This window comes from Panthera onca, chromosome C1 (genome assembly GCF_046562875.1).
Source record: "Panthera onca isolate mPanOnc1 chromosome C1, mPanOnc1 haplotype 2, whole genome shotgun sequence".
NCBI lineage: Eukaryota > Metazoa > Chordata > Mammalia > Carnivora > Felidae > Panthera > Panthera onca.
Window position 1 is genome coordinate 61,569,844 of NC_138346.1, and position 27,546 is coordinate 61,597,389.

Here is a 27,546-nt window from a genome sequence, read left to right on the forward strand (position 1 = left end):
GAGCCACCCAGGCGCCCCTGGATGTCTTCTTTCGAAAAGTGTCTATGCATGTCTTTTGCCCTGAATGGGCTTCAGAGATTTAAAACCCTTAGCCCTGAAGAGGTCAAAGCCACCAGGTGAGAAATAGACATGGGGCTGCAAGATCCCATGGCCAAGTTGCCTCTGGTCAAAAGCATCTTTGTCCCTTTAGCCCACTATGCCTTTGACATACACTATTACACTTTTTGATTTCTCCATAAAGATCTTGGATATGTTTTGTTGGATTTATCCCAAGATGCCTTGTAATTTGTCATCAACACTGGCATCTTTCTTTTAATTGTGCTTACTGAATATTTGTTGATAAAGTATAGATCTGCAATTGTAGTTTATTGATCTTGTTTATGGCAAGCTTACTAAACTCTCTTATTAATTCTAACAGTTTTTCTATATAATAGCTTTTGTGTGTGTGTGGCGTGTTATGAAGAAAGTTAGGAAGCACTGTCTTAGAGAAAGTCTAGCCTTAGTTTCTTCATCTATGAGATGAGGTTGAAAAAGTATGTGCTTCCTAAGATTGTTATGAAGATTAAATGAGTTAATCCAAGTTAGGCAACAGAACAGTACCAGGCACACAGTGTTTAAGTACCACTGGCTGTTATCATTACTTTTTCATCTTCCCTCTTTCCATAAGACCTTGTCTTTCTCTCCTGCAGACTCAACCTGATATTTTAGGCCATCAACAGTGGGTTTTGACCTGTTATGGGTCTTATAGCCACATTTAGATCTTGAAGGAAGCTTTCCATCCTTACCCTGGGAAGATGCAAACACATAATTTTGCATAAAATTTGAGGATCCCCTTATCTATGCACATGGATCTTCCTCTGCCTCCAAAAGATCTATGGGACCAGGTTAAGAATCCTGCTAGAAAACAATCCTCCTAGTTTTCTAGAGGGGTTTGAGATGTTCTAGTTGGATCCCCTAGGGATTTTGTATGAATATACTTAGCTCCTAGTCTGGCCATGACATTGTGCCTCAGTCCTGATAAATGGGATTCAGTCTTGCCTCTCTCACCTCCAGTTTAGCTTTGGTATTGGGGCCAGGTCTTACTTTCCTGTTCTTGAGTCTGTACCTTAGCAGACTTCTCAGGACCCCTGTCATCCCTGAAATAGGGGTCATGCCCTATTAATATCAGTCTTTCTAGGGTAGGGTTTCTCAACATTGGCATTATTGATACTTTGTGCCGGACAATTTTTTTATTGTGTATGTCTGTGTATAGGGCTGCTCTATGCGTTTAGAGGCCAGGCATCCCTGGCCTCTATTCATTAGATGCCATTAGCATCCCCCAATTGTAACAACTAAAAATATCTCCAGACATGTTCCCTGGAGAGACAGAATCACCTCTCACAGTTGGGAATCACTACTCTAGGACCCGAAGTCCTGTCATTGAACTTTTGCCTGATGCCTAGAGTCCTGCTATCTGCTGACAGACCTCTCTAGTACCAACTAAACACCTAGCTCTTCAAATATAACTTGCTCCTAGATTTCTCAATGCCACGTTCTTCCTTCCAATAAAGAGGCCACTGTAATTCTTGCAGCATCTTTCTGGTGCCAACAGCTTGCCTGGACTACCAATTGTTCTGTTTCAAGGTACAATTTTCTCTGGCTTGGGTGAATGGCCCTCCATCCCCCACAGTTGCCAGCTTTCCTGCAGGGATGAGGTGGGGCTTATTTCAGTCTCTGGATCTGGTTGAGATCCAGTTACTTCTGCCAAGAGTGGCTGTGTCATGAGAGATGACAAAGAGATGACAGTGAGAATTTGTCTGTTTTCCTTGGGAAGGTAATCTTCCTAGTGCTTTTATGCGAGAGAGCCTGTCCTTTTCCTATGTAGGTGCAGATAAAATTTTCTGAAGGTGATAAATGAATTACCCCATTCTACTGTGCAACAAGTCAGTCAGGAATGAGCAGCAGAACCACAGAATTGCAGCCTTAATAGATGCCAACAACACAAAGGTGGTGAACTTAATAACAGACCCTTAGAGAAAGTGAGAAAGACTGATTGATTGACTGAAAGCTTAGAGCAGAGAACAGAATGAAAGAACATTGTGTAATGCTTTTCACAGAGAACATATCTATGAACCACAGGGGAAAGAGAGAGTAGAGAAAGTACAGAACAAACTGTACCTTGCAGTATCCTAAACTTGGCCTAGATAATCATAGTGGGGTACGGGGTGCTGGGAGGGCCCAGAGCCTGAAAGGTACTGCAGGGACCGACACAAATATAGACATTGGGAGGAAATCCACTCAAGCAGGTAAGAATGGTATGCAATGGCTTTAAGAAGTTAGAAGGTTATTTCTTTCCCACGTGAAAGTTTGGTGGGTTTCCTTTGCAAAGTAGTCAAGGGCCCAGTTCTTCTTTCTCTCTTGTTATTCTATTATCTCTTGGATATTGCCCTCATTTTCTGCCCATGATGGTCCATTCCCACACCCACATTTCTGCTAGCGGAAAGAAGGAGGGGAACCTGGGTGGCTCAGTCGGGTTAAGAGTCCAACTCTTGATTTCAGTTCAGGTCATGAGCTGACGAGCCCCATGTGGGGCTCTGTGCTGACAGCAGAGAGCCTGCTTAGGATTCTCTCTCTCCCTCTCTTTCCGCCCTTTCCCCACTCTCTCTCTGGGAACCTGGGTGGCTCAGTCGGGTTAAGAGTCCAACTCTTGATTTCAGTTCAGGTCATGAGCTGACGAGCCCCATGTGGGGCTCTGTGCTGACAGCAGAGAGCCTGCTTAGGATTCTCTCTCTCCCTCTCTTTCCGCCCTTTCCCCACTCTCTCTCTGGGAACCTGGGTGGCTCAGTCGGGTTAAGAGTCCAACTCTTGATTTCAGTTCAGGTCATGAGCTGACGAGCCCCATGTGGGGCTCTGTGCTGACAGCAGAGAGCCTGCTTAGGATTCTCTCTCTCCCTCTCTTTCCGCCCTTTCCCCACTCTCTCTCTCTCTCTCAAAATAAATAAACATAAAAAAAGGGAAAACCCAGGGAGGGGGACAAAACATAAGAGACTCTTAAATATAGAGAACAAACTGAGGGTTGTTGGAGGGTTTGTGGGGGGGGAGGGGATGGGCTAAATGGGTAAGGGGCATTAAGGAGGATACTTGTTGGGATGAGCACTGGGTTCTAGGAATCACTGGATTCTACTCCTGAAATCATTGCTGCACTGCATGCTAACTAATTTGGATGTAAATTTTTAAAAAATTAATTAAAAATAAAATTAAAAAAAAGAAAAAGAAAAAGAAAAAAAGAAAAGAAAAGAGGGAGAGAAGGAAAGACACACCCCTTCTTCTTAAAGGCAGAACCCAGAAGTTACACATGTTATTTTGGTTCACATCCCACTGGCCAAAATTTAGTCATATGGCCACACCATATCATGCCTAGCTGCAAAGGAGATAGAGGTTCTGGAAGGTCACATGCCCACATAAAAATCAGGTTCTCTCTGAGAAATTTTTCTATCACCACTAGCCTGAGTGCTTTTCGTCCTCAGTCTTTCCTCCAAATTCAAGTTCCCAAATGCCCCAAGAACCTGTCTGGCAGATCCTTTGTTGGAAGACAGAAGTTGGAAAGGAAAAGAATAGGCAAGGATGGGTCCTTTTTAACAAAAAGGGGTTGCTGGACACTTAAATTTTGTTACTCCTAAGAGAAAGGTCACTTTTAGTATAATGTTATCAGGCAGGCAAACTGACCTGATCTTGTGAAACCACTCTACAGGAAGACTTTCCAGCCGGTTGTTGTGCAATTCCAGACAAGCCTGAGGCGATGTTGTGGGCTCTTCTTGGACAGCGAGGGGGCCCGTGCATGTTGAACTGGGCCAGTGCACTGAGGCAGTCATCCCTAGCAATGCTCATCTTCCAAAGGATGAGATGTAATTGATGGACACCAGCGTATTTCTGGGACTGGAAGAATTAGAAACGTAGACGGGAAATAGGTCTTTGGCCACACTATAGAAGATGCTTCATTTTACCGAGAGACTCTGGATTCTACGGGACGTGTCTCTTGGCTGGAAGGTTTCAGCAGTCTAGTCTTGAATATCAAGAGAACCGGAGGTCTGTGGTTGTAGGACATCACAGGATTATAAAGCTGTGAACGCAGAAATGGAAATTAGGAAAGAGCTATTTACATAAAAGATATTTTGACACAATATGTGTAACTTTATAAGATTATCTTTTTACACATTTATATAAACTTTTTACACTTGATCTTAGCCAATAGGCCAAGAAGTGATAGATTTATATAAACTTTTTAAGAACGGTTTTAGGGGTGCCTGGGTGGCTCAGTCAGTTAAGTGTCTGACTCTTGGTTTCAGCTCAGGTCACAGTCTCACAGTTTCATGAGTTCGAACCCCACATTGGGTTCTGCCAATGATACACGTATGATACATATGTACCAAATATGTATCATATATCATACATACATATATCATATATATGTATCATATGTGTATCATATATGTATCATATATATGTATCATATGTATGTATGAATATTTATTTATTTTGAGAGAGAGTGAATGGGTGTGTGCAGGAGGAGTAGAGAGAGAGGGAGTGAGAGAATCTCAAGCAGGCTCCACACTCTCAGCGCAGAGCCCTATGCAGGGCTCGAACTCATGACCTAAGCCAGAATCAAGAGTCAGATGCTTAACTAACTGAGCCACCCAGGCGCCCCCTGTATCTTATATTTTTATTTTATTTTCAGAGATAAAGGAATCTATCACAGCATAACAAAAAGGATAAAACATCTGCATTTTTGTATCTTATATTTTTAAATTAAGGCTTTTTTAATTCTGAACATTTTAATAGGGAAATTAAGAAGAAAATGAGTTGGTAGTAGAAAATTTTAAAAGGTATTATTTTCACTGTTCTGCCACTCCCTGAATGTGAGATTTCTGGTAAGTCACTTAACATCTTTGCACTTCAGCTTTGTCACTTATAAAACAGAGATAAAATTAATGTTTCACAGAGTTGCTATGGTGACAACACAATAAAGTACATATGAAATATCTGTATGTGGACCTATTGAAAAGTCTGAAACACTGATCAAATCGTGAGTCTAGTAATTATTCTGCAGTATCTTTGGTATTTTAACTGACTGAACACAGTATGTGAGCTGACATGCAGGGGTTAATTAATTTAATTAGCTTGTACTGTGGGGCTGCTGACTAAGGAAGGGATGCTAACCTGATGTCAAAAAAAAAAAACAAAACCCAGAAATCATTAAACAATTAAATTTCCACCTGTACAAACAAGTGGAATAATTTAACTATGAGAATAAATATTATAAAAATTTACGGGATTTAATAATAATTTTCTCCAAAGAAAACATTTAATACAACTTACAAAGAACATGAAAAAGAAATAGTTCTTTTTTTTCAAAAATTTTTTTAACATTTATTTATTATTGAGAGACAGAGCATGAGCATGGGAGGGGCAGAGAGAGGGGAAGACACAGAATCTGAAACAGGCTCCAGGCTCCAAGCTGTCAGCACATAGCTCAATGCAGGGCTCGAACTCACAAACTGTGAGATCATGACCTGAGCTGAAGTTGGACCCCTAACTGACTGAGCCACCCAGGTGCCCTAAAAATAAATAGTTCTTAAGAGTGTGTTGGATTTGGGGTGCCTGGGAGCTCAGTCAGTTAAGCACCTGACTCTTGATTTTGGCTCAGGTCATGATCTTGCAGTTCGTGGGTTCGAGCCCTACATGGGGCTCTGTGCTGGCAGTGCAGAGCCTGCTTGGGATTCTCTCTCTCTCTCTCTCTCTCTCTCTCTCTCTCTCTCTCCCTTTCTCTCTGTCCCTCCCCTACTCAGGCTGTCTCTGTCTCTCTCAAAATAAATAAATAAACTTAAAAAATTTTTTTAAATAAAAAATAAATTTAGGGGCACCTGGGTGGCTCTGTCCGCTGAGCATCTGACTTCGGCTCAGTTCATGAGTTCAAGCCCCACGTCAGGCTTTGTGCTAACAGCTCAGAGCCTGGAGCCTGTTTCAGATTCTGTGTCTCCCTCTCTCTCTCTGCCCCTCCCCTGCTCATGCTCTGTCTCTCTCTCAAAAATAAATAAACATTAAATAAATAAATAAATTTTAAGAAGTTGTTTCAATGTTAAGTGTTGTCAATATTCAAAGTACAGGGTGGGTTACCTTGCCTTGTTAAAACAAAAACTGTGGGGGCGCCTGGGTGGCTCAGTCGGTTGAGCGGCCGACTTCAGCTCAGGTCACGATCTCGCCCTCCGTGAGTTCGAGCCCCGCGTCGGGCTCTGGGCTGATGGCTCAGAGCCTGGAGCCTGCTTCCAATTCTGTGTCTCCCTCTCTCTCTGCCCCTCCCCCGTTCATGCTCTGTCTCTCTCTGTCTCAAAAATAAATAAACGTTAAAAAAAAATTAAAAAAAAACAAAAACAAAAACTGTGAAGTACTTGTTTATTTAGTTTTTCCTGGTCAAAAAACAATGTGACATTTCCTGGAAAATCCCATCAATCACTAAGCATACTCTTTGCAATTCAGATTTCCAACGACCCCTGTGAAAGTGGAAAGATTCCTATAATGAATGGATGAAAGGGTATGCTGCTTTGTTCACCTCTGGGATCCATGACATATCTCAGTCTCAGATATAAATCCTTGAACTTTCTCTTTTTTTTTTTTTTTTTTTTTTTTTTTAAATTTTTTTTTTTTTAACGTTTATTTATTTTTGAGACAGAGAGAGACAGAGCATGAACGGGGGAGGGGCAGAGAGAGAGGGAGACACAGAATCGGAAGCAGGCTCCAGGCTCTGAGCCATCAGCCCAGAGCCCGACGCGGGGCTCGAACTCACGGACCGCGAGATCGTGACCTGAGCTGAAGTCGGACGCTTAACCGACTGCGCCACCCAGGCGCCCGAACTTTCTCTTTTATAGAATTTCTAACATTGAAAGAAAAGCTGCCTGTGGTCATCTAGAAATTAGAGAGAATGCTAAAACTAAAGAGCAAAATTTTTTTCTTACAAAAGCAAGGTCCAAATGAACTGGCTTGAATAAATACATTATTGAAAATAGATATTCAGTTCAATATCTGTCCCTTTATTTGAGGACATCATTGTGTTTTATGAGGAAACCCAAAGATGATACACACGTATACTCGATCTAATGGGAATATAATGTTGGTCCTTGCTACTCAAGTGTGGTCCACTGACCAGCAGCATCAGCATCACCCGGGAGCCTGTTAGACAACCAGAATCTCAGCCTCAACCCCAGATTCGCGTTTTGACAAGCTCTGCACTTGACAAGTGATTCGTATATATATTAAACTTTGAGAACCACTGACCTAGTGAATAGTCAGCTAATTATGAGTCTTCCTACCTGACGGTATTGGCTAAAATAGCCAGCTATTCTGGAGGTACTTCTGGAAGGCGGAGATAGGTCATTGGTAACCGTACTTCGAAGAAACTCATCCTCCTGTTTGTTGATTCATCTAAAGCCTGCTCGAACTGATCAGGAGTAAATATAAAAGGTGGGGTATTTATTCAAAGAAATTATGAGAGCTTTGTGCAAAAAATAATAGAATAATTGAAAACAATCTAATGTTAAGTAATAAGAAATTAAAGAAATTATCGTGAATCTAATAGCTACAAAGTAACCATTAAAAACCATGACACTGAAGAAAGTTCATTGGTATGGGAAGATACTACATTGTATTCTCAAGTAAACAAACTGGCTATAAAACGTGGCCTGATTCTATTTTCATTTTAAAAATACACATATATACACAAGAAAAAAGAAACTGCAAGGACATGCCCCAATGTGTTCAGTGGCTACAGATTCGGGGTGCCTTTTTGTTGTTGTTTTATTTTCATTGTGCTTTTCACATTTTCTGCATCAAGCAATTTTTCTTTTGTACAAAGAGAAATAGAAGAGTAAGTGTCAGAACAAAGAAAAGTGATCTGGACATAGCCACATCCTTCTGGCCATAAATAGTAGAAAATTATTTCAACTAGAAACTCATTTCTACTCTGATTGAATTATAACCAATATTCAGTAACGACACTAACTTACTTTTGCAGTAGAACAGTGGTTCTCAATCCTGGCTGCTTATTATTATCACCCAGAGGGCTCAACCAGCCAAACAACTAACCAACCAAACAACATGAAAATGATAGCTTGTTCCCACCCCAAAACCCCTGGGCACTGGGACTTGTGAAAAGCTGCCCAGAGCTGAAAACCACTACTCGGTATGGATGGAAGGATATCCATAGTTCATTTCGGAAAACCAGGACTGCCTTATGTTTTAGTTATAAAACCTGTATGGTTATATATTTAGGGTTGTTTATTAAACTACAGCTTTTAAAGACCCGGCACCATGACTTATACTTATTTTAATAATATTCAACAAACATTTATTGAGCATCTAGATTATTTGTTCTGTGTGAGTCTCACAGACCCAGGAGGTCAGGAAGAGAGAAAATGTTAAATCCATTACACGGAAGAGATACCCCAGATCCCATGGTTCATTAGGGAAAGGCTCAAATCTGTCAGATGCCAAAGCCAGGGTTAGCTCTGTCACCACATTTCTTCTAGTGTTCTACATTTATGTTTAGTTTAGAGAAGGCATTTTTCTAGTTCATGGTTATTTTTCTTTATACATCTCAAACATGCTTAGAATTTTTATAGCTGAGGGATGTGAGAGAGTCTTCCTTCAATTGAAAATTAGCCTGTGTAAGCTCAGAAATTTCTGAGGACAATGATCTTAATCATTCTTTTAGGGACCTTTTAGGGTGCTTAAGGGTTCAGAGCTTCTGAATCTGGGCACTGTAAACAGAATAAGGAAACTAGAGACTTGATGTGACATTTCCCAGCTGAATCTGGATTTTAGCAATAGTGCTCTACAAGAAGAGACCACTGGAACCAGCCGTATTTTACCTGCTGTCATGATTCTGCCCTTCATAAAATTCAAATTGTTTGAAAGATTACCTGTTTCTTTGATTATTATAGATGTTGACTTCCACTGTACCTTTACAATATACATGGCTCATTATTTAAAATGATCACATGCCTAGTGCACTGTGGGAAATAGGAATGTTTTAAAAATAATAAAGTATTTCACCAAGTGTACTGAAAAAAAAGGGAAAGAATGTGAGACTGCATATATCCCATATCAAATTATTGTTTATGTTAGTTCTGATTAAACCTGAATACTTTCTAATTGAAAATGGTCGCAATGTTTTTCTAAATCCCAGCTCAAAGAGAAACCACTAAATCTAACTTTGACACCACAACCGCCCAACTGGTGAGGAGGAAGTCAATGGCGGCCTCAGTTGTCCTTGGAGGCCACTGGTTGGCAGCCAAGGAGTTGCTGCCACCTGGTGGATATTCCAAATAGCACAGCCAGGGAGGTGGCCTCAGTCATGCCAAGGGAGCAAGCGCCCAAAAGCCCAGCTAGTCAGTCACACTTTGATAATGCTTCAGCTGAGCTCACTTATTACCGCAGAGGACGAAGGGCCTGTGCCGCTTATTATGGGCTTGTGGTGTTTATTAATCCACAACAGTATTGTTTTTGATAGACAACCTAAGATTAAGGCTAATAAAAGGACTCTGGGAACGTGGACTCGATAATTTTGCTGGCTTGAGAACAAAGAAGAAGAAAGTCAGTAAATAGTACCTGGATCGTCCAGTAATTACTCCATCTTATAAATTACTGTTTTCTCTGATTCCAGCCCACAGTCTGTCATTCTAGAAAGTATGATATATTAATTTTTAGCTAAGCAAGATCCACAGGGAGTAATCAGAGTCAGCACTATACAGGTGTTTTTCCAATGAAAAAGGTTACTATTGGAATTATTTATAAACGACATCAGAACTCTGAATATTAACAAAGTGCTTTTCAACTGCTTATTAAGCGTCGGGAGATAACACTCGCACCAAATCATGTTGTTCTGGCTGACATTTGAAAGGTCATGTGCTACCCGAGAAGGAGGTTCACCACCTTCGAGGCTATCCACCTCCCTTCACGTCCTTCTCCTTTCTCCTTTCAAATGTTATTTTAAATTTAATCATGAAATAGTTTAGTCCTACACAATGGTATTAAAAACAGGATATTGATCATGCTTGACCTGACCACTCCGCTTCAGAAACCCAGTATTATCGGGCGCCTGGGTGGCCCAGTCATTAAGCTCAGGCCATTATCAGGTTCATGAGTTCCAGTCCCACATCAGGTGAGCTTGAGCCCTGCTTCGGGTGAGCCCCACATCTCTCTCTCTACCTCTCGTGGGATTCTCTCTCTCTCTCTATGCCCCTTGCTCACGTGCGCCCTCTCTCTCCCTCTTAAAAAGAAACTCAGTATCATCAACACAGCTGAAGCCCTCTGTGAACCCCCATTGTGTGCCCTTCTTTCCTCACGGTTCCCAATCCCTAGATCTGGTGCTTATCATTCCCACTTGTTTCTTTATGCTTTTATTTACATGTACCTATAAATAATCTAAAGTATCAGTTTGCATGTTTTAAAAACTTTATTTAAATATCATTTTCCCCCTGTAACCTCAGTGTTTTTTTCGTCCAGTGTTGTGACTGAGCTTCATCCACTCCGGTAGTTTGCCGGAGCTGCCGTAACAAATTACCACAAAACAACGAAATGTATTCTCTCGCAGTTCTGCAGGCTAGGAGCCCGAAATCAAGGTGTCCACAGGGCTGTGTTCCCTCTGAGGCCCTAAGGGAGAATCCCTTCTTTACCTCTTCTGGATCCAGATATTCCTCAGTCTGTGGCTACATAACCCGAGTCTCTAGTCGATCTTTACATGGGGTTTTGCTTTCTCTGTCTTCCTCTCTTATAAGAACACTAACCAGTGGATTTACGGCCCGTCTCTGTAATCCAGGATGATTTCCTCTCAAGATCTTTATGGGGCACCTGGGTGGCTAAGTCAGTTGCAGTTGAGCATCTGACTCTTGATTTCGGCTCAGGTCTCGATCCCAGGGTCGTGGGATGGAGCCCCATGTCGGGCTCTACAATGAGCGTGGTAGATTAACATTTGCTTAACATTTGCTCTCTCACCCTCTCTCTCTTTCTCTTTATCTCTTTCCACCCTTCTGTTCCCTCCCCTGCTCGCACAGTCTAGAAAAAAAAAAAAAAATCCTTACGTACATCTGCAAAGACCCCAGATAATACATGAGGGAGGCAGGTTTCCAACCCACGCATTTTGACCAACTCCCCTGACCACTGGATTACATGGCCTCTGAGCTCAGACAGCTGGGACTTCTGGTTATTTAAAAGATGAGCATTTAACTTGACATTGGTTTTAATGTGTAGCCCATATAGGTGAAAACTAACTCGTATTGAGAGGTACAGTGTGAGGGAATGGTGCACTGGCTAGGGAGGCAGGATATCTGGGTTCTGGAGTCAGCCCTTCATTGACTTCCAAACCCCAAGTAACAGGATGTTGTTTTGTCTCTGCTACTCTTACAAGACACTTTACATGATTGAACCAGCAGGGAGGTCAGTGAGAAGAAATGACCCAACCCGTTCCCTGGGTTTGGGCTGGGAATGCACAAGGGGATTTTTTTATTTTTTTATTTTATTTTTTTAGCACTTACATTTTTTTGATTACTAAAGCAAATAATCTTACAGAAATTTGGAAAATAGAAGGAAAATTATTTTTAAAAAGTTTAGCAAGCAGGAAGGGTGGGGGAGGCAGACAGACAGAATCCCCACCAGGCTTCACACAGAGCCCCATGTGGGGCTCTAACTCATGACCCGAGCTGCAATCTAGAGTCCAACGCTTAACTGACTGAGCCACCCAGGTGCCCCCCGAAGGAAAGTTGCTTTCAAGCCCACTAATAGAATCCACTTATTTCTCACCTACACATTTTTAAAGTTGTAATCATTTGAATCTAGTTTTATAACCTACAATAGATCATTTTCCTTGTTGCTTCATAAATGATTTTTTAAAAGACAAGTATTTTTATCTCTATCTTACAGTTGCAGAAAACCTCAGGAGACTGACTTACCGAAGACCCCAGCGCTAAGAAGTGATAAAGCCAGGGACCATAAAGTAGTTGTAACTTACAATGCATAAAATGATGTAATTGTCACAAGGTTTTGTTTAGACATTAGAACATTTTTAGTAGATGTTTCCATGTCAGTACCCGGGTATCTGCCACTGCATAACAAACCACCCCAAGCCGTAGTGCCTTAAAACAATAACCGCATTTATTTTTCTTGTGAATTTGTAATTTGGGCAGCTCTGAGCAAGGACAGTTTCTGTCCTACGCCATCATCTGGGGTGGCTTGAGACTGGTGGCTGAGGCCGGCTCAAAACTTGCTTACTCACAGCTGGCTTGTTGATACTGGCTGTGAGCCAGGACCTTGGGTGGAGCTGGGGCCAGACACCTACACACAGCCTTTCCATGTGGCTGCTTGGCTTCCTACCAAAATGGTGGCTGGGTTCCAAAGGCAGACATCCCAAGAAGAAAGAAAACAAGGTGAAAGCTGTCTCTCGTTTTGTGATGTTGTCTGAGAAGTCACACAGTGTATTGTACTTGTTAGAAGCAAATCACTGGGGACAATTATGGTTCAAAACAGGGAGGAATTAAGCTGTATTTTTTGTCGGGAAGAATTTCAAATAATTTGTGGACATGTTTTAAGATTATCACAATTCACCCATTGCACATAAACTATTTACATTTCGTCCTACATGCAAAATACGCTCATCACCTCCCCCAACCACTCCCCACCAGCCCCGCCCTGTACCTAGACCCCTTAAACGCTGCACCTGCTGTAGCCTTACGCTCAGGCTTGAGGGTGCGATCTGGACACATAAATCAGGTCCAGCAGCAGAGGCTCCTTGGGTACTGTTCTCCAGACGAAGCTCCTGGCAATCTGAAGACCCATGAATCAAGAGACAAGCCATCTGCCAACCGCATCTAATACACAGTGGTGGGACACGCCCAGGATAAGCACTGTGCACACTGCTGTTCAAAAAAGAGAAAAATGGGAGGCATGCAGCCACCGCTCTGATACCACCGGGGAGCGCGGCGCCAGTTCAATTAGGCCTCAGTCCCACTTCCGGGACGTAGCTTTTGGCTCCGCCCTCCGCGCTCTCGGTTCCACCCTTGGAGCCTGTCCTTCTCCGCTGAAAGTAGCACGTTTGGGGCTAATAGTTGTTTAGGCGGCGCTCTGCCCTTAGGAGTCTGGGGACCGACGGCCTGAATGTCCCTCTCAGTCTAAGCCGACTGTAATTCTTTTAAAAAACATTGTAGGTGGGGCACCTGTGTGGCTCAGTCGGTTGAGCGTGGGACTTCGGCTCAGGTCACGATCTCACAGTTTGTGGGTTCGAGCCCCACATCAGGCTCTGTGCTGACCAATTGCTCAGAGCCTGGAGCCTGCTTCAGATTCTGTGTCTCCTTCTCTCTCTGCCCCTTCCCCCGTTCACGCTTTGTCTCACTCTGTTTCTCAAAAATAAATAAGTGTAAAAAAAAATTTTTTTTAAAAAGCTGTAGGCTTCTTATCAATCAGTGGATAACTAACAAAGACAAAAGCCACTTGCATAAGTGTCGCTTAGCCCTTCTGTACCTTAGATTCTCCAAAGCTGTTGTCTGGTAACACCCTTTCGGTTTGCATGCCTTGCATGCCTTTCGTCTGCTTGCAAAGGTCGATGAAGCAACGCCTGAAATCTTTGTGAGGTCTTGCCAGTTTTGTAGTCAACTGGTGGCTTTGCCTTTGAACTGTTTTCCAGGTAACACTCTGAATTTGATCTTCACCTGGAAGCCATTTCCTTTGCCATTTGGAGAGGCGGGGAAAGAGGAGCTGTTATTTATTTATTTATTTTAAATTTTTAATGTTTTATTTATTTTTGAGAGAGACAGAGACAGAGCTCAAATGGAGGAGAAGCAGAGAGAGAGAGAGGGAGACACAGACTCCGAAGCAGGCTCCAGCCTTTGAATCGTCAGCCAGAGCCTGCCGCGGGGCTTGAACCCATGAGCTGTGAGACTATGACCTGAACTGAAGTCGGAGGCTTAAACCACTAGGCCACGCAGGTGCCCCTGGAGCCGTGATTTTTGAATCCAGCAATTCCTGGCTCCTATACTATGTAACAGTTCTTTCTTATCTCTCTTCCTTTGCCTCTTACTATAGTCGGTTAGAAAACCCAGGCAGCACTCGGTGCTCTCTCTGAAAGTCTCCTTTGGCCATGCAGTTAATTTGTGTAATTTCTATTTTCCATATAACCACAGATGACAGTGTTGCTGAACTTTCTACCACTATATGTCAGCTTCTGATAACATTTTCCTCACTTTCCTGTCAACCCTAACCAATGACGTCTCCAAAAACCGTGAAGCGTCCACTGACAGTTTCTTGAAGACCTTCCCAAATTCTGCCTTCTGACCAGTCCCGAAGTCATTGCCGCATGTTTTCAGTTTTATTACGTTAGCAAAATCGGTTCCAGTTGTTTGTCGCTGCCTAACCAACCACCCCAACACTTAATGGCTTAAAACAGTGACAACATCCACTTACTCATAATTTTGGAAGAACTCGGAGGAGACCGGTTATCTCTGCTGTGCCTAGTGTCAGCTGGGGTGGCTCAAAGAGTGGGGGCTAGAATAATCTGAAAACTCACTCACATGTCTGTTAGCTGATGTTGGTTGTCATCTGCAAGTTCATCCGGAACTGTTGGAAAACCTGTGCATGAGCTTTCCTTGTGGTGGCTTGGCTTTTTTACCAAATGGTGAAATGGTTGGCTTCCAAGGGCAATCATTACAAGGGAGACAGCCAGGGGAAATTTAGTCTCAGAAGTCACATGGTATTATTTCTGCCACATCCCATTCTTTAGACATGAGTCACCGAGTCTGGCCCATATTTAAGGGAGCAGAAATGAACTCCACCTTTCAATGGGAGGAGTGTCAAAAACTTCCAGAAACTGTATAAAACCACCAATAAAAAGGTATTCTTAGCTCCATTTTACAGATGTAGAAGCTGTAATTCAGAAACGGACTTGCTGAAGATCTTACAACTAGTAAGTGATAAGGCTCGGGACCATAAAATGTACTTCACGTATTTAATGACATAATATATAATGTACACCCATAAGGTATTATAATGCTACAACATTTTACTTAGGAAAGCCGCGATGTAGATGTGTGAAGGAGAGAGAGGCAAGAGCAGAAGTTTTCTAGCAAGTCTTTGCACATACAAAATACTCCAGTAATGCTAGAATATGTACAGAGCACCTGTCCATGCATGTAATAGCTACAAAAATCCTCAGATGGCACACTTCTGGATTCGAAAGACTAAATATTAGTATGATCTCAATTGAGCTTTCTTAACTTCTTAACACAAGTAAAAGAACCACGTAGTTATGAATCAAGGAACACTGTTGCATTTTTATATAATGAAAAATGAGTTCATTTCACTGTTAGTGTTCATTTAATGAATCAAACTGTCACAGTGGCCAGAAATATCTTCAATCCTGACCTCGGAGCATCTAACTAGGTTTGACTTTCCACTCTCTACTTTGATGTACAATGCACTTTTACTTTACCACCCCTGTATTTGGCTAAGACAACTGAGCACAGTGAAGTTTCTTTAAAATAACATGACATTGTTTCAACTAGTTTGCTTTCCATGACCTTGGGCTCTTAGGAGTCTCATAAAATGGGAATGTGTTTACCAACTTTTGCCCAAAGGAATTTCTGTTCTCATCGTTAAATTTTTGATTAGTGGTCAGTTTCCCTTATTTAATACCTCATATTTCTTTTTCTTACATGACTTTTATCTGTGTCTGTGACATCTGAGTGTCAGTACCTGTCCTTATGTGAACATTTTTCTTTTTAAAAAAAAACTTTTTTAATGTTTTTATTTATTTTTGAGACAGAAGGAGACAGAGCATGAGCAGGGGAGGGGCAGAGAGAGACGGAAACACAGAATCCAAAGCAGGCTCCAGGCTCTGAGCTATCAGCCCAGAGCCCCACGCGGGGCTCGAACTCACGGACTGTGAGATCATGACCTGAGCTGAAGTCAGACGCTTAACCGACTCAGCCACCCAGGCACCCCTGAACATTTTTCAACTAGTTTTTTACTACCGGTGGGCCTTTGAATTTTCTGGGTAAGCATGTTGTTGTGCAATGCAGAAAAGCAATCAAATTATGATATACCAAAACCAAATGAAAATGCTATGTCTAGTAATGTATCTAAATATCTTCTGAGAAGTGTAAAAATTACTTTTCCTGACCCTATTATGTTCTTTATGGTCACGTTTATTCTGTGCAGTTTTTCTGGAACAAAGCACCAGTCTATTGATTTGGGCCCATGTTTCCTATATTTGTCAAATCCTATGATCTTACCATTATGTACGATATTAAATATTCAAGGACAAAGATGTTTGATTTAATCTCTCTCTCTCTTGCAATAATAGAAAACACAGGAACATTGTTTGGTTCAGATTGTTCTTGCCTGAAAAGAATAATGAATTGTACGTTGAGGGGAAATAAGGCATTTAGACTATTAGGCTTGGGAATTTAGTACAATGATCAATAATTTTCCCCATTGCTTTTTCTCAGGGGTTCTCCCTTTTGTCCCCTTCCTCCACATTGTGCTAAGCCAAGTGGATTACAATCTCTAACTCTTCGTTCAGTTTATTTCTTACCCCAGTCTGACTCTTTTGTCACCTTTAAAAAGCTCACACTAATTTTCTCCTCTTCCTGGAACTCTCAATACTTAGATTACAAAAGTTCTGCTCTACTTTTTTTTTTTTTTTTTTAATTTTTTTTTTAACTTTTATTTATTTTTGAGAGAGACAGAGACAGAATGCGAGTGGGTTAGGGGCAGAGAGAGAGGGAGACACAGAATCCGAAGCAGGCTCCAGGCTCCGAGCCATCAGCACAGAGCCCGACGTGGGGCTCGAACTCATGAGCTGTGAGATCATGACCTGAGCCGAAGTCGGAGGCTCAACCGACTGAGCCACCCAGGCGCCCCTCTGCTCTACTTTTAAGGTCTGACAATTCTGGATAACTCTGTGCTGAAGCATGGCAATGGTGGTATAAGCTAAATTGAGGGCACGTCTATAAAATAACACAGATTCATAGCATTCTAGCATGAGCCTAGGGCAGTGCCTACAGATAATGCCTATGCACAGAGGAGCACCTCCATGAATCATTGGTGAGTGAAAAAGAAGGGCCTGTTTTTGCAGAAGATGGAGAGATCAAGTGGCTTGTCCAAGGTTACATTCCTGGACCATGACGGAGTTCTTACAAGAATCCAGATCTTTCTGTTCTATCCAGTTGAGAAGATTCGATACTGACCAGCTTCAGGTAATTTACATTACTTTTGAAAGCCTTGAGAATGTTGATGCTTCCAGATCTGAGGAGCATCAGTACTGCAGAACAAATGGGTCCTCAGGCCAGTCTGGTGTCTGACCAAGTTGGGCTCTTGGCAAATGCTTTGGTTCCTCTTTCCCGGTGTTGAGAAATTACTTATCTTGGTTTTAAAAATATTGCTTTTATTTCTTGTTAAATGAGACTAAACAAAGATTTGGATGATGTCAACTGGACAGATGGATTTCTGATAATACATATTTTTAAATATTTGTGATGTTTTTCTTAACATAGATGCAATACACGTTGATTGTAGGAAATACAGATAAAACAAAAAGATATTTAAAAAAATTTTTTAATGTTTATTTATTTTTGAGAGAGAGAGAGAAAGAGAGAGAACAAGTGGGGGAGGGGCAGAGAGACAGAGACACAAAATCCAAAGCAGGTTCCAGGCTCTGAGCTGTCAGCACAGAGCCCAATGCGGGGTTTGAACTCATGAGCTGTAAGATCATGACCTGAGCCGAAGTTGGATGCTTAATTGACTGAGCCACCCAGGCACCCTAAAAAGAGAGATATTTAAAATATCCATTATCCTACACTGTCCCAGTGAGAACCATATAACCATATGTGTACATATATATATGTACACATATAGGTAGATAGGTAGATTATAGGGAGAGAGAGAGAGAGACATAATGCACATTAACATTTACAAATTGTCTTATATAATATTTATTTTTCTTAATAATATTTTATGAACAGTTCTCCATATTGTTAAATACTTACCTATACAATAATTTATGGCCACATAGCTTTTTATAGTATGACATTGTATTTGTCCACTCTCTTTCTATCGTACATTGTTTCCAAAGATAAGAAATCTTTATTTTTTTAAAGTTTATTTATTTTGAGAGAGAGAGAGAAAGCACACACATGCGCATGAGTGGGGGAGGAGAGAGAGAAAGAGAGAGAGAGAGAGGGAGAGAGAGAATCCCATGCAGGCACTCTATCAGGGCAGAGCCCAACATGGGGCTCAGTCCCACAAACTGTGAGATCGTGACCTGAGCTGAAATTAAGAGTTTAACTGAAGGAGCTACCCAGGTGCCCCAAGACAAGAAATCTTTAAAGATGATTTGCCATACCGATGATCACCACAGTAGTGATTCTCAGTCTCCTGTTGCACCTCACCTGCAGTCCAGTGCTCTGGATATAAGAGGGAATGAAAGAGAGAGCACGGCTGTGTGCATTGTGTTGCCTCTGGGAACCAGGATCCACCAGACCTCTGGGGGAAAATGGATCTTGAACATCTGACCTCAGCGCCCTTTTCCTAATCTGTGGAGGAAAAAAGATTTTCATAACCTGTAGATCTTGCGGGGTTTTCTTCTCAAAATCAATCAAATATTGGTACTTGGTAAGATCGGAGTCAGGGAATTGAATGGGAGGTGAGGAGAACAACTTTATAAATGTAATACCATTTTGCAGGGTAGAAATAGAATGTTTTAAAAATCTTTTTAATGAAACAAAGAAACATATCCAGCTTTGCATGCTGATTTAAACTGATAAACTACATGTTAGGGAGAGATGGGTGTGTGTGTGTGTGTGTGTGTGTGTGTGTGATAGAGAGAGAGAGAGAGGGAAGAGAGAGACTGGGCGTGGGAGTGGAAGGCCAGGGATAATTTTCCATCCATGGGGCCTGAATCATGATCACCACCCCAAACTTTTGCACATGCTTGAATTATACTTGTACTTTTGCTCCTTCTGGAGTGAGTAAAGTCACACTTAAAAGCTGTTACTTCTTCCCTTACCTCGGCCCTCTTTTGCTTTCCTTCCTCTATTTGAGTGTTCCAGGTGAGTTCACTGGGCCCAGAATCTTTCATAGTCTGCCCCCTAGCCAGAGACATGAGGGGAAAGAGGAGTTCTGATAGGAGAGAGAGGGAGCTGGGTCAAGCTGGGAGAGGCAAGGATGCTTTCACCTCTCTCCACTTTCCCCCAGCTGAGCCACAGTGGAAGGGGAAAGAACAGTGATAGAAGTACATGTAAAACATTTATATGGACTGGGCTCCAAGTTAAATTTCTACCATAACATTGACCAAAAGGAGGAAATGCTTATGTAAGATTCTGATCCTGAGGCTGAGGACCAGATGTCCTTCCAGTTGAAACAAAACCCATAGGACTCCACTCAGCCTAGAGATTTCCCAGGTATATACCAGTAGATATTGAACCAATCAAAGATGGCCAAATGTACTTAAAAGTCAATGAGAAAGCCTCCTCTGCTTCCAAAAAATCCACCCTAATGGGGCATTCTTCAATCACTCATAGACTTCCTCTTTTTACCCCGTAACCTTCATTCGTCCTTCACACATCCTCAGGTCTCTACCAGAAGGAAAGTGATGGTAGCTGACTCCCTAACTATAGTAAGATCTGAATAAGAAAACTTAGGTAATATCACATGTGTTGTCTTTTTTTAAAAAACAAAATATGCCTACCCTCTTATCCAGATTTGCAATATACATTAGCATATTGGGCTACCTCCAATAAGAGCAGAGATTGACAGACTGTGGGAACCAATACACCTCACTTATCCAGCATTCTTTCCACCCAAATTTGCCTGTCTTTATAATGGGTGGCCTTATGGGTTGTGTCTTCCTGGTGAATAAGGAGGGCCGTGTTCAGCTCATACTGTCTTCCTTTTTCTAGCTGCCTAAAGCTTAGCACTCCATAATTAGAAATTTATTCTCTGGGATCCAAGACTGTTCTCTATGCAGATTATCATGGAAGAAAGTCCACATCTCTGTAAGAAGAGATACGGACCCAAGGGCGGTATACAGCAAGAAGTCATCTTAGGTCTTCTCTAAGAGGGCTACCTAAAAAGGCAAAAGACCCTCTTAAAGTAGAAATGCCATAGATATCACCAGATTTCTAGGTGCTAGCTAAGGACAGAGTAAGTGCCTTGTGGACTGGAGATGAACTTTTTGCCCAACAGCCTCTGGATCTGCAGGCCTCCCCCAGTGTAGCAGTGGCCTCTCTGACCCCACCATTTGAAAAGCTAACTAGCCTGTCTCTCCACCCTTTACGTTCTCCAGGTGGAGGCAGACACTAGTCCACTGTGGACACATATTAAGCTCTCCAAGTGGTTCCAAGAAAATTGCTTCATATTAGAGGTGCCCTCTCCAGTCTTCATCTTGCCATGCACATTAATATGAATGGCTTTTGATAAGAGCAAAATAGTAGGGTTAGGAAACTGAGAAACTGAGGAGTGAAAAGATTTTTTTTTAAAAATGCCAGTGAGACAGGAAGGGAGATTTAATTCAGCTTAGGGCCAAACAACAACCCCTTCTGTCTGACCACAAAAGGGATAGCAGCTCTCACCAGTTCTGCTGCCCCATGCTTGTTTCTCTTATCCACCACTGACCATCTCTCTTGCTCTCATAGTCTGCTTATCTTGTTGATTAAACTTTCATAAACATTCAACATATATCTATCTGGCCCTACCGTAAGCCTGGGAGTACAAATCCCATCTCTCCAACACTTATAGAAATCAGGGAGGGAGAAATAATAAGCAATAGATACAGCGTGATAAAAAGAGCTAGTGGCAGGAGCAGGATTCTTTGAAGGCTCTGAGGAGAAATGCTTCAGTCAGACCAAGGGGTGGTGGGAGCAGGAGCAAAGAAGAAGAAACAGGAACCAGGGAGGGTTTTTCCTAAGTAGCGATTTCCTGCTAAAAGTAGGACCAATCTCTGTTCTAAAATAGCTTACAAGATGGTCAGGATCTGGTAAAACAGACCTAAATATCACCATGCCTTGTCTGCCCAGCTAAAGTCAACATTTCCTCTAAAACCCAGATCAGGTTTACCGGCTTTAAGAATAAGCAAACTAAATTCAGTGTGACCACAGCAGCTTGAATCTAAGGAGAGAACCCTGGAAAGAAGAGAGCTTCTATGCATAGACTTAAATTCTGCACAAAAACTCTACTCACATCTCTGGCTAACCCTGAGCTATACATAGCATAGGGCAGACTAAGTGACCGATCTAAGACTAAACGAACAGAGCAGAGATTTCAGCTGCTGCTTGCTTCAGTGTAAACAGAGTGTACAGATTGAGTCGTAACCAATGTAACTGCTTATTAAAACAAAAGTCAATTTTCTTTAGAGGAATATAACATAACCTGCAGACTCTTCAACCACACTCAATGTCCAGCATACAATAAAAATTGTTAGACGTACAAAGAAATAGCTAAATGTAGCCCATATTCAAGAGAAAAGGGCAACCAATAGAAACTCATCTCAAAATGATCCAAATGAGGCAGACAGTGATATTAATAAACAAAGATTATAAGGCAGCTATTGTAACTATGCTCGGGGATATAAATGAAAATATGCATGTAGTGAATGGACAATGAAATCCATACCAAGACACATCAGAATCAAACTTCCAAAAGAAAAAAGACAAAGACAAAATCTTGAAAGCACCAAGAGAAAAAACGCACCCTCCTTATAAAAGAAAAACAATTTAAAAAAAATTTTTTTAATGTTTTATTTATTTTTGAGACAGAGACAGACAGAGCATGAATGGGGGAGGGTCAGAGAGAGAGGGAGACACAGAATCCGAAGCAGGCTCCAGGCTCTGAGCTGTCAGCACAGAGTCCGATGCGGGGCTCGAACTCACGGACCGTGAGATCATGACCTGAGCCGAAGTCGGACGCTTAACCGACTGAGCTACCTAGGCGCCCCAAGAAAAACAATTTAAAGGATCACAGATTTCTTATTAGAAACTATGGAGCCCAAAAGGAACAAACAGCATTACATTTCTCAAGTGCTAAAAGAAAAACTATCAACCCATAATTCAATATTCACTGAAAATGTCTTTCAGAAATGAAGAGGAAATAAAATCATTCTCAGACGAAGGGAAACTTAAGAGACTTGTTGCCAGCACACTTACCCTAAAAGGATAGCTAAAGAAAGTTCTCTATACCGGAAGGAATCTTGGAACATCAATCAGGAAGGAAGAACAATGAAGAGAGTAAATAGATGAGACAAATACAAATTTCCTCCTCAATGCGTTTTCTAAATTTTCTTTGATGGTTGAAACAAAAATTATAATACTGTTGGATGTGATTCTTAATAGGTAGAAGAAGTATTTAAGATAACTACATTATAAACGGGGAGGGTAAAAGGATGTAAATGGTATGGGGGGGAGAGGTGATGGGTGTGAATATAAAGGAGTAACATGAGAAAGATCTTTGTGGTGATGCAAAAGTTCTGTATCTTGGAGATGTCTGGCTGGCCCAGCAGTAGAGTAAGCAACTCTTAATCTCAGGGTCATGAGTTCAGGCCCCACTTTGGGCATGGAGCCTACATTATTATTTAAAAAAAATTTTTTTTTATGTTTGTTTATTTTTTAGAGAGAGGGAGACAGAGTGGGAGCAGGTGAGGGGCAGAAAGAGAGAGGGAGACACAGAATCGAAGCAAGCTCCAGGCTCTAAGCTGTCAGCATGGAGTCCAATGCAGGGCTCAAACCCACGAACTGTGAGATCATGACCTGAGCTGAAGTCAGACACTTAACCGACTGAGCCACACAGGCGCCCCATGGAGCCTACTTTAAAATAAATAAATAAATAAAGTTAAAAAAAAGTTCCGTATATTGACTGTGGTAGTGGTCACAAGTCTACACATGGTAAACTATCATAGAACTATATACACACATTGTACCAATATCAATTTTTAAAAAAAATTTTTTTTAATGTTTATTTATTTTTGAGACAGAGAGAGACAGAGCATGAACAGGGGAGGGTCAGAGAGAGGGAGACACAGAATCTGAAACAGGCTCTAGGCTCTGAGCTGTCAGCACAGAGCCCGATGCGGGGCTCGAACTCACGGACCGCAAGATCATGACCTGAGCCGAAGTCGGCCGCTTAACCGACTGAGCCACCCAGGCGCCCCTACCAATATCAATTTTTATATCGTGTTATTCTTATGTAAGATATAACCATTGGCATGCAAACTGGATCAGGAAGATACAAGACATCTTTGTACTATCTTTGCAACTTCTTGTGAATCTATAATTCTTTCAAAATAAAAAGTTCTTTTAAAAGTAAAGAAGAGGGAATATATAATATCTATACAAATGTAAAATAACTTGAGTTTTCATTTGCTTAAAAATGTATACAGTTTTTAAACACTAACAGAACCTCAATGACCTGGGAACAATATCAAAAACGCAAACACATTATAAGTGGAATTCTAAAATGAGAAGAGAGAATGGGGCAGTAAAATATTTGAAAACATAATAGCTAAAAATGTCCCAAATTTGATAAAAGACATCAGTTTATAGATTCAAGAAATTCAATAAACTCAAAGCGTGATTAAAAAAAAAAAAAAAAAAAAAAGCCTAGGGGAGCCTGGGTGGCTCAGTTGGTTAAACTTCTGATTTCAGCTCAGGTCATGATCTCACAGTTCATGAGTTCAAGCCCCGCATTGAGCTCTGTGCTGACAGCTCAGAGCCTGGAGGCTTCGGATTCTGTGTCTCCCTCTCATTCTGCCCCTTCCCCATTCGCACTCTGTCTCTCAAAAATAAATAAACATAAAAAAATGTTTTAAATAAAAAAATAAAAAATTAAAAAATTAAAATTAAAAAAAAAATGGCTTACACCCAGATATATCACAACTATTAAACTGCTGAAAACCAGAAATGAAGAGAAAATCTTGAAAGCAGCCAGGAACAAAAGACACATTATATACACGGGAACAATAACACAAAGGACTACTGTTTAAACATCATAAATTACTGAGGCCAGAACACAGTAGAAGGACATCTTTAGAGTGCTGAAACAAAATGTCTGCCAACCCAGAATTTTATATCTACTAACTAAATTCTTCAAAAACAAAAATTATATGGATATTTTCAGAAAAATGAAAACAAGAAGACTTTATCATCAGCAGACCTGCACAAAAGAAACACTAAGGGAAGTTCTCCAGCAGGAGGGTAAAGGATGCCAGTTGGAAACGGAGACTTCAGGAGGGTGATGAACACTGGAAATGATAAATATGTGGATAACTTTTAGAAGGCTATTTTTTTAAATTTCTTCATTTCTTTCTTTCCCTTTTTTATTGTTTTGGTAAGAAGACTTTCTAAATTTGAAATATAGCCTGAGCAACATGGATACAGTACTTCTTTATTTCTTTAAATTACATACGATTATATAAAGCAAAACTTTTAACTCTGTTATTAGTTTATAATATATGTAGCTGTAACACACATGACAAGAGTACAAAATTGGTTCAACGTTCATAAACCAGTGTATTTCACCGTTATATTAACAGACCTAAGGAGAAAAACAATATGATTATTTCAGTAGATGCAGACAAGTCTTTTGACAAAATTTAACCAATTCATGGCTTTAAAAAGAATTCTGCAAATGAAAATTTTCAACCTGATGAAGGGACATATGACATATTTTAATGATAAAATATTGAATGCTTTCCCTCTATGATAGTGAACAAACTAAGAATGTCTACCCATGCCAATTTACTGATGTTTGTAACATTTTGAAATGTATAAAAATTTAAGATGGGGTATTTGATGAAGAAAGGGATGAATAAATAGAAATGTGATAAAGCAAACATGGCAAATTGCTAATTATAGACTCTAGGTGGTAGGTACCTATATGTTCACTCTATAATTCTTTCAGCTTTTCTGTATGCTTGAAAATACTCATAAGTTATTGGAGAAAGTTATTGGTGCAAAGTCCCACCTTAAAAAAAAAAAAACTGTTTAACTTTGTTTAATTCTGTGTTTCCCAAACTTCTTTTTTCAGCAAAACAAACAAAATCCTTAAGGAAAATGTAATAAACCCTACAGAACACATTCTGGAAAATACTTCCTATTTGGATTTAGTCTACACCCAATTAAGTTTTTAAAATAAGAGTAGTGTATCACATCCATTGTTGCATAACAACCCCCCCTCCTCCAAACACAGTGGCTTAAATAAGGGCTTATTTATTATTTCTCATGATTCTGTGAGTTGACCGGAGTTCAGCCGGGTAGTTCTGCTGATCTCATTTGGAATCTCATGCATGTGAGCTCATCTGGGGCTGGAACACCTAAGATGACTTCTTATTCTCTAGGGTCTCTCTTTGGGTGGCCTTTAGGTGGCCTAGTCCAGACTCCCTCAACAGCATACTGGATGGGTTCCAATGGGAGGAAATAGAATGTGAGTTCTCTTAAGGCGTGGGCTCAGATTCTCAGAATGTTGCTTCTACATTCCATTGGTTAAAGGAAGCCAAAAGGCCAGCCCAGATTCAAGGGAAGAGGAAATAAACTTATCTCCTGGTATAAGGAGCAGTGTGTGTGTATATGAGGAGAAGAGGAACTGATGTGGTCATCTTTGGATATTATCTATTACGGTGGCATACCAAAATTTCCACGCTGCCTTATTAAAGACACTTAAAATTTATAAGGGAATAGATGGTTGTTTACATTACAGTTTCAGTCTTTGTTTTCTGGATTACAGAGTTTTGTTAGGTAGCAATTTTGAAGTTCACTGGAGTATTGGTTTGAGGGTATAGTGAAAATCATTCTAAATTTAAGAGTCAGAAGACCTATGTGTATACCCTGACTACTGCTCAGCAGCGGGGTGACTAGGGCAAACACCTAACCTTTCTGAACCTAAGTTTCCTTGTTCGTAAAACAGGATTAATGGTATTTAACTCACTGAATTTTATTTAGTGCCAAAAAAGAGACTGAGATCTCTCATGATTCTGAGAAGCAGTCTCCAAGGGAACTGGAACTGAATCCATAGCAACCTTGAGGAACACTCAGCAGCATTTCATGGATCTTCACTCTAGTACCTGCCATTAATTTGAGTTGGCCACCCTCTCCAAGACTACTTCACTGCCCACTTGTGTTTCCTATTATGACCTGCCAATCCTTCCTCTCTATCATCAGTATTTTCTCTTCACCACATAGTTCTTGATTTCTTATCATTTTAGCCTGTCATGAACTCTCATGGTCCCACCTAATGGTCTAGACCAGGGATTGGCAAACTTTGGCCTGTGGGACAAATGTGGGCTGCCACTGTTTTTTGTAAATAAAGTTTTATTGGAACATAGTCATACTCCTTCCTCCATTTACTATCGTCTGTGGTCTCTTTTGACTACAATGGCATTAGTTGAGTATTTGCCACAGAAACCATGCGGTCCACTAAACCTATTTGGCTCTTTATAGACAATTTCCTGATCTCTGGTCTAGATTTCCTCATGGCTCCTGTAACCAGGCATTCATTTAAGTTCTGTTCTGACTTATTCTTGAAGTATTTCCCAATTCAAATTCTTGGAAAGGAGAGAGCCCAAATCCTCTGAAGTCCTCATTCCTCAATCTGAAAGGAAATGAAAGAGGATATTTTCATTTCATACCAGGCTACTTCATAGTATGTTGGTGAGCTGTGAAAAGTCTACATATGGGTGATGTGTTTTCTCCCACTAGCATCCAGTTAGCTGTGGCTGAGGAAATGCGGGTGGTCAAAAAAACACAGCTATGTTCGTAAGGCTGGGCATGGCGGACAATGTAAATGTCCAGTACAACCGCAAATTAAATTAAATGAGCTAATATATGTAAAATTACGTGTTAATGTATTTGAGCCATATAGTCATAAAGTATCAAAAGTACTTGCCAATTAAAATAAATTTAAAATAATATACAGTTCTCTGAAAATAAGAACACAAAATATGATGGAACATAAAAATTCAATTCACATGCAATATTATAGCTCTATTGCATATTGTATATATAATATTAACGATGTTATTATAGCTAGACAATTTCTCAGGAGGCAAAAAAAGGCTAAATGAGTGATTAAGATGGGAGGAGTACTGATTACTCAGATGCGACTAGTCGACAATTCATCCATAATGAGTTATATACTTTCTCAAGGACAAGTTCCTGTAAACAGAGTTCTGTAATAACCAACTCTTTTAATAGGCTCTCCTTCCATGCTTTTCCCACTTACACTGTGTCTGCTTTAGTTGCCTACACCGATGGCTCCCTTCTGCACTACAAGGATGGCTCCAGTTCAGATCCTGCACGGAGGAGGATACCCTGGCAGTTTTGAAACAATCCTCTGATCCTTCCAGCAATGGAAATGGTGTGGTACTCTGACAGCATTTTTAATAAAGAAACTTAAAAAATTTTTTTCCACGAAACAAACAACCATAGAACAGAAACTTTCAGAACAATGCCTACACCATCCAGCCTGGACAAATGGATAACACACAAA

The 27,546-nt window shown here is 40.9% G+C and overlaps 1 protein-coding gene across 2 annotated transcripts in view; it reads right to left on the bottom strand.

Annotated features, from left to right (window-relative positions):
• Window positions 1-14,684, bottom strand: part of LOC132671157 (uncharacterized) — an 86,914-nt gene extending 72,230 nt beyond the window's left edge. Inside the window, exons 1-2 of one of the 2 annotated variants that reach the window (XM_078451153.2) lie at window positions 14,589-14,684; window positions 3,706-4,099 (exon numbers count right to left, since the gene is read on the bottom strand). In XM_078451153.2, coding sequence (XP_078307279.1) covers window positions 3,706-3,867 — 162 coding nt within the window. In that variant the 5' untranslated portion in view covers window positions 3,868-4,099; window positions 14,589-14,684. Of the gene's footprint in view, window positions 1-3,705; window positions 4,100-12,742; window positions 13,015-14,588 lie in introns of those variants that run through there. The other variant, XM_078451152.2, reaches the window with a different exon arrangement.
• Window positions 14,685-27,546: the final 12,862 nt, after the last annotated feature.